We start from the raw sequence: 7,852 nt of genomic DNA on the forward strand, positions 1-7,852 counted from the left end.
CAGAGCGAGACAATGCGATCGCAAACCTCGATGATAGAGGGCGTCAACCCACCTCCCCCCCAAAAAAAAAGAAATAAAAAGAAGAAATAAAAAGAGGAAGGACTGACAGAGAGAGAGAAGAAGAGAGAGCCGCAAAAGTTCGCGGTGTCTGTATTGACCTTTGGACAGTGTTGCAACTCTCTCCCTCTGCAGCCCGATTTCACGGGCTGTCGATCCCAATGTCGTGAGCGCATGAAGACAAAAGCCGTACATTTGAAGAGTTGAGCAGTTGCTTCATTCAATACGTTGTGAATATTCCGCGTAGAGACTGGTCGTGATTCCGTCTCGTCCCCAGGGTAAAGCTACCAAGAGGTAGGTCTGTGTTCACATGGAAACTCGTCCACTTATCCTTTTGCGTGCTGTGAGTGCCGAATGGCACAGAAAGGGATAATGCTGACGTCAAAACCGCATTGACAGACCTAATTAAGGAAATCACAGGTGCCTCGGTTGACTCCACGTGCTTGATCAATCGCCTGCACACACAATTACGTACAATAATTGCACTATCCCTCGCCGTGTGATTATATTCGAGGGGATCAACCGAATAGAATGGCCGCTACTGCTTTGTTAGCTGCTCTACTTAGCACGGTGGCCACGTTAGTCTATGGTGGTAACATCCTCATCTCGGGAGAATATGGCGCAGGAAGCCACTTCATGACGGGGTCCCTTCTAGGTCAAGTGCTCGCTGGCAGAGGTCACAAGGTCACCATGCTCATTTCCGAGGCCTTCGCTCACCGGGCAGAGGATCCAGTCTACCGGGATTTAAACTTCGTGATCTTCAAGCACGCTGGTCCCATTGAAGAGGTGCGGAACCGCTTCAACAGCATGAGGCACATCATGTTTGATCCAATACCAACTCAGATGGCAAAATACGTGGAGATATATGAGCCGGGATTCTTAGACGACTGCAAGAATATCTTGCGAGATGATAACGTCATAGGGCAGTTGAAAAAGCAGAAATTTGATGTGATGATACTCGACACTGTTTGGATCTGCACGCCACTGATAGCGGCAAAAATCGGTGGCATTCCTCTGATCGGAATGTCGCCGGTTACCGGGATCGTCTTCCCGATCAACCTCAGTGCGGGGAATCCCCTCTATCCGGCCATCATGCCGGAAATGACGTCAGGGGCAACACAGCGAATGACCTTCTACCAGCGACTCCACAATGCCTTCCTCAGCGGCCTGTTCAGAGCCGTCTATCCCTCCGCTTTGAAAAGTTACGACGCCCTGATAGCCGAGCACAATCTATATCCAGAGGGTAAGACATTGTTTGACGTCATCAGACACGACATAATGCTATGGCTGGTTAACACTGACTTCGCTTTTGATTTTCCTATTCCAATTACTCCAAACATCATTCCGACTGGAGGCCTGACAGCAAGACCCGCTCAACCCTTGTCTGAGGTGATGTACAACATTTGAAATGATTGATTGCAAATTGAGCTTTTAGAGCGAATTTTGAAGAAAAAAAAAACACATTTGTAATTCTTCAATTATTATATAGAGCGAAATAAAACCCTTCCATTGATACCTTAGTATGACATTAAAATTCAATTTCAGTAACAAGGAATATTCTTAGATTTATGAACAAAATCATCCCAGATTTTGAGTTGTTTGTGTGTTTGTTTTGTAGCAGCTTTAATCATAAATATCCGAAATTTCATTGACTAAATTTCATTGTTTGAATCCAAAAAAAAAAAAATGGAGTTAAGTGGTTTTGAGATCAAGATTTTCATCTCTTTTTATCTTTTTTATGTGTTTATGCTAGTTTTTGCTTTTGCTTTTTTTTGTTGAATTTTGGTCAAATTTGAGTTTCACGTTGCAGTATGAGATAAATCTAGCATCCATAATTGTAATTTAATTCATTAATTTTTGTTAGTGCTGTCGGATGACTAAGATCGTGAAACTGGAACCTTATGGAGTTATATGGCAGCGAATAAATCCAGATTCATACAATTAAAGCTCTACGTTATTATACGTTGTAATGGAAATTATGTCTAATTTTCCATTGCTTCCATAAAACAGCTCTGAACAGTCAATAATTCATTATAAAAAACATGCAAATGAGTGCGTTCATGTTGTCATTGTCTCTTAATTATCCTCATAGATTCTTCTGTAAACTTTTATTTTTTTGTTGTTGCCTTTTTGCAGTAAGAGTACTTTTCCATCAACACAATGAAAACGTAATATATCCAGCATGAAGCTAATGAAGCTCCATGCGAATTGATTGATGGATACAAAAAAAAGGTGATAATTAATAGAAGACTTATGAGTATTAAGAGAATACAGGTTGGAATTGAAGGTTGACATCAGTTAATGTGTAACCTGACTTTCGGGAGGAGGGTGAAGTCAATCAGAACAGTACAAAGTTCAGTCCAATAAGACAAATAAACATACATGTTATCTTCACCAAACAGTGAATTATAGGTCACAATCAATTAGCACAAATCAGATAAACCGTCAATGTGAAAATGTCAACACTCTCTTTTCGATCATTGCAGAGAAACATTCTCAATCAGAATAATTTTTTCCCTTTTCATTAGTTTTGACTTCAGTCTTTTTCATTTAAAAAAATCATTACTAAAAAATCTTCACAACTACTTTAGACTTTGATGTTAATCAAACAATGTCTTCGTCACATATTGACGTTAGACATTAAAAAATAATCTAGATTTGTCTCAAGAAGATAAGGAATTTAAGAACGTGATGCCCTGACATCGGTTCCCCATTTACTTTGGATGATTTTTAATCTTTACCGATAACAGTTTTGTAGAAGAACATGGTGATGATTAACATCTCATCAGTTTCCCAAAAATTATTTTACTCTAATGAGCAATATTCCTGTCTCTGACTTTAATCTGTCTGTTTCTTTATTTTTGGTGTTGTTAACGCATAGGATTTGGAGAAGTTCATGGCTAGTTCTGGCGACCACGGAGTCGTCATTTTCAGCCTCGGCTCCTACTTCACTTTCGGTGACGACATGACATCGATGAAGTCGGACCTGTTTAACATCTTCGCCGACGCCTTCGCCGAACTCGATCAGAAAGTTATATGGCATATGAAGGAGGCGGACAAGCTCAACATAACGCTGCCACCTAACGTAAAGGCTTTGAAGTGGATGCCCCAGAATGATCTATTGGGTAACATTTATAGTGCGGTTACGTATTTCATTTTACAGTGCAATCTTTGTATAACGAATACGGTTTTAACGAAATTCCGGTTACAGCAAAAAAGAAATTGAGGTTGCAACAATATCCATGCCATGCATTTGCTTTCATTGTTCAATCTTTTTAGTAAAACGGATTTTCACATAACGAAAAACAAAATTGCCGGTCCCGAAGGCTTTGTTATTACGCGAGTCCACTGTACATTGATCCCTATGAGATCCTATACCTCCTCACACGGGTGCAGCGTTACTACATGCAACAGAATAAATAAACCAATAAAGGGTTTAACGATGGAGTAGTCTATCGACCTACTTACAAAAGAAAATCGGGCAAATGATGGAAATCCGTTGTGGTTCATTCCAGAAGACTTTCAATAGTCAGTAGACAGTATCAAAAGGGGCATTGTGCCATACGAAGGAGAATAAGAATAAGAAAAAGAAAAAGACGATGAAGGGAATCTCGCAACAACGCTACAATTCTAATAGTACATGAACTGAACTGAAATAAGACTAAAATATAATGTATTACAATCATTATGCTTATCTGAATCACCGTCTTTCTTAAAAACCATCTGACTACATAATTTCACTCATATTCCAGCATTTCCATCATATTTCTTTATTAGGTCACAATAAGACGAGGGTCTTCATGTTTCACGGTGGTAACAACGGTCTCAACGAGCTCGCCTACCACGGGGTACCGACGGTGGTCATCCCACTCATGGGGGACCAACATGACACTGGGGCGCGGGTGAAGGCCAAGGGACTTGGGGTTACAATCGACAAGATGACGCTGGCTACGGATGTGGTTCTGTCCTCGCTCAGGGAAGTTTTAAATAACGAAAAGTACGTATGATTCTCATTTTAAAGGACTGTTACAAATTTGGTTGAGATCGGGAGTTTTTTTAAATTATAAAAATATCTATAAGAAATTTGAAAGAGCATTCAGTTCTAAGAGGAATTAGAAGTTTATTTGATGAAAGTCTGTTTTGAAATAGCTTAGATATCCCAAAACAAAGAGGTCCTAATGAAAGGTGGGACCCACCTTTTTTATCAGGAACATTTTCCTTTGATATGTTTTTCGAGATCTTAGCAATCTCAAAACCAATTTTCAAGTAAACTTTAAATTCTTCTGAGTATTGTGTGCCCTTTACTATATCATATACAAATCTGTAAGTGGTTCAAATGTAAAAACCTGAATCCCCACCTTAACTATCTATAGAAAGTAGATATCCCAAGAATGTATGTATTACGTGAATATCAACTGAATATGCTGTTATAAAAAAAATACAATGTATAATCGCTTTACTTCAAAAGGTGTAACAAATGATCTGTATTTGCATTTGAATGCGTGTTTAACTGATATGACCTGGACATAACTTATCATGGTGAAAGTATGCACGTGAAAAGGCAATAGGCAATGTATAGGATAATGATGAAGGAGAATTGTAGTTACGAAACATAATTACACTGAAGAGTGATGATGGTATACACTTGATGACAATATTACCACTCAAAAGAAAGAGTTCCTTTCCAAAGGCTTCGAAATCACTTTTGATGATAAGGAATTTTTTTTTTTTTTTTTGTCAGGGAGGTGCTAGAGATGGAGAGACAACTACTGCTCTCCTTCGAAGTCATGCGCGGCACCGCGGAGAAGTTATGCTTTGAACTACAGGTGTCACCCATGTGCTTGAAAAAAAGAGAGCATCAATAATCGGGACTAGCGCTCTCACATCTAGAAATACTTGCCCCTACTGCAATTCGCTCTCTCTTTCAATGTGATGGCAACAATGAATTTGTGTACCTTGAATTGGAGCAGCGAATCAAATTGCAGTGCAGTGTACTTTATTTGACAGATCAAAATATCCCAGATTAAAAGATAAAAAACTAACACGCGGAAATGCATTATAGAAAAATATAAGGTTCTTAAGAGGGCCTAATTTTCATTTCATTTCGATTTGGGCATAACGAAGAAACTAGAAATACATGTTTATAATATTGAATTATTTCCTAAACTATTCTAAATCAAATTGAGTATTTCATTTACAATTTTACGGTGAAATAAAGCTTGTAATTCAACGAAAGGTGAAGTGCGTTCTTCGTCTCCGAACTTCGTCTTGCAACTAAAGCGGTGCCCAGCATGACTTAAAAGCGTAGTGGAATGGTAGACATCCCATTGTAACGCCTTGAACCCAAACATGTGCTTGCATGAATTACGAAGAGTTGCCACTCCATCTCTGTAACACCTCCCTGATTTTTTAAAGGATTTTCATTTCAAATGTTTCTCTTTAGTGTTCTCATAAAAAATTTAATGACTTTATGTCCTATAATATTACCCCTTTACGGGAGAAAGAAAATGTGCCTCATAAAAAAATCTACGTGTCTACACTCATTTTCAAAATAAGTAATATTTCACTGGATTTTGTGGATTTAGCACCTTATGGAAGAGCAAATGTTTGTGACACTGTAATATACAGCTCGTAAAAAGATTTTAGTGACTAGTTTCTGTGACTTTCGTGTGTATTTTTCTTTAATGATTTTTTATCTCTTTACATTATCCCCCGGTTTCCTCAATTTGTCCAAAGAGTTTGTAGGCATAAAACTTAGATATTGCACTGATAATAATCTAGTAATTATCTAGGTCATCTTGCAAGATATACACAGATAGGAAAGCGAGCAAGTCTCGCCTAAACTCTGGACTCAAAGTGCAATCAAGCATGAACAGGGGTTTCTGATCGGATCCTGCTGGCTGTAGTTCCTTTTGGACAAAAAAAAAAAATCAAAAATTGATATAGCTGTAAAGTTGACTGTTTGGGACGACCATAAATGACTATATTACTGTCAAAAGACCCATTTTTTTATCGAAAAAAGAATTGCAGCTCTCGGAAAGGATCTCTTGTAATATAGTATATATAATTCTGTTTTCTGTAGTTTTATTTAGTGACATATATTTAATTGGATTTTTTGTTTTGTTTGTTTTAATCGGTTTCCCCAGATATAGTTGGTCTTAAAAAAAAACATCATACTTTAAACTTCCCCTAATCTGATTACTCACGGGACCTGCGGCTGTACAAGCTAATGCTTTTACGCAGGCCCCATCATATTTTTTTCGCATTATGACCACAGTGTAATTCGCATGCATACAGACCTTGTGTTTATACCAAATCAAACTTCTGTACATTCTGATGAAGTCTCATCTGAATTATGTTTTGTATAATTTTCGTATTTATATACTTTATTGTGATATATGTGAGAAATATGAAAATAAATTGAAATGAAAAATGAAATGGAAATAATACATGTATATATGTGTTATGTATATATCCCATTATTATTTCATTTTTATTTGGATGACGAATCACAGGTATGCGAAGAATGCCAAACGTGTGGCCGCCATCTTTCGTGATCGACCGATGCCACCGCGGGAACGCGCTGCATTCTGGGTAGAACACGTGATTAAACATGGCGGTGATCACCTCAGCTCGTCTTTTAAAGATCTCAGTTTGGTTGAAAGTTTCATGTTCGATGTGTTTGGGTTCTTGATCCTTGTTCTATCCATTATTGTTATGTTTTTCTATGTATCTCTTCGTTGGCTATTTAGGGCGTGTAAGAAATGTATAGGCTCAAAGGATAAAATCAAACTTAGCTAGCGCCAAGATTTAACAATGTAGGACCTATACAAAACGTGTTTTCCTCTCAAATAATTTTGTTTTTTCCTCAAAGAGTTTTCCATGTTACTGTAGTCGCAATCGACTTTCCTCAGGAGGAAAATTCAGATTAGCCTGGAAGTTTAATAATTTAAATATTTTTTTTTTGTTATTAACGAAGCGTGTATGATTTTGACCTGTCAAAGTTAAACCAATTCCACTTAATCATTTTTTAATCATTTGTCTTTGCGCATGAATGGCACCAAAATTCAATAGACAGTGATGTCTTATGCTCATCACTATTAGATTTCAATTTAGTTGGTAACGTTCACACAATATTACATCATTACCAAAGTTACTGCAGGAATGCAACATAGTGATATAATTATTTAGAAGTTTAATTAGAATGCGTTTCGGTAATACTGTAATTCGTTCAATTTACCCAATATTTCTCGACAGATCCTATCGGTGTCCTGGCAACACGATCTGCATTTTAAAAGAGGTGAATCGGTTCAATTCTGCAGTTTTGTTTATTTGTTTGTTTGTTTATTTGCTTTTAATAGATCGTACATTTCCGATGACAAGACCGTGTTATTTCGAGTAGTCTGATGCAAAAATACTGAGTTGATTTTCTGAAGTTCTGGTATTGGTTTCAATCGCGCTGTCTCTTGTTTGAAAGGCAATATCAATAATATTCTGAATTATTGGAACAAAGTAAAACTTTACCCACGTAAGCAATAGAAACATGCATTCCCTCAAAGCCTAAAATCAATGATATCAGGGAACCAGAAGCGAGTCAAAGGTCTTATAGATGGAATCATACGTTTTGTATGTGGTCACTTGACCTTTAATTTTTATGCCTTTTTATTCAATATTTTAAGTTAACGGGAAGAAAAAAGAAGAACCAACACAACAAAAATACTTGGCTCTTATCTTTTGGTCGATGGATTTGATCTTTTTTAATAGTTATCTTCTTTATTCGGTGATACGCTATCGG

General features: G+C 37.4%; 1 protein-coding gene across 1 annotated transcript; it reads left to right on the forward strand.

Annotated features, from left to right (window-relative positions):
- The first annotated feature begins 607 nt into the window (after positions 1-607).
- On the forward strand, positions 608-6,873 carry LOC139708566 (UDP-glucuronosyltransferase 1A8-like). The gene is made up of 4 exons (XM_071620509.1): positions 608-1,446; positions 2,939-3,182; positions 3,835-4,054; positions 6,573-6,873. The coding sequence occupies exons 1-4, from the start codon at positions 694-696 to the stop codon at positions 6,856-6,858; spliced, it is 1,503 nt and encodes a 500-aa protein (XP_071476610.1). The 5' UTR covers positions 608-693; the 3' UTR covers positions 6,859-6,873.
- Positions 6,874-7,852: the final 979 nt, after the last annotated feature.

Source organism: Diadema antillarum, unplaced genomic scaffold, assembly GCF_040938485.1.
Source record: "Diadema antillarum isolate AM-2024a unplaced genomic scaffold, OU_Dant_1.0 seq00001348_RagTag, whole genome shotgun sequence".
Lineage (NCBI taxonomy): Eukaryota > Metazoa > Echinodermata > Echinoidea > Diadematoida > Diadematidae > Diadema > Diadema antillarum.

What these genes read in the sequence shown, in the direction of transcription:
- LOC139708566 (XM_071620509.1), top strand. Translation starts at nt 694, where the DNA reads ATGACGGGGTCCCTTCTAGGTCAAGTGCTCGCTGGCAGAGGTCACAAG. An exon ending in GCCCCAGAATGATCTATTGG is followed by an intron (nt 3,183 to 3,834) that starts GTAACATTTATA and finishes TTTCTTTATTAG; the next exon opens with GTCACAATAAGACGAGGGTC. An exon ending in GAAGTTTTAAATAACGAAAA is followed by an intron (nt 4,055 to 6,572) that starts GTACGTATGATT and finishes GACGAATCACAG; the next exon opens with GTATGCGAAGAATGCCAAAC.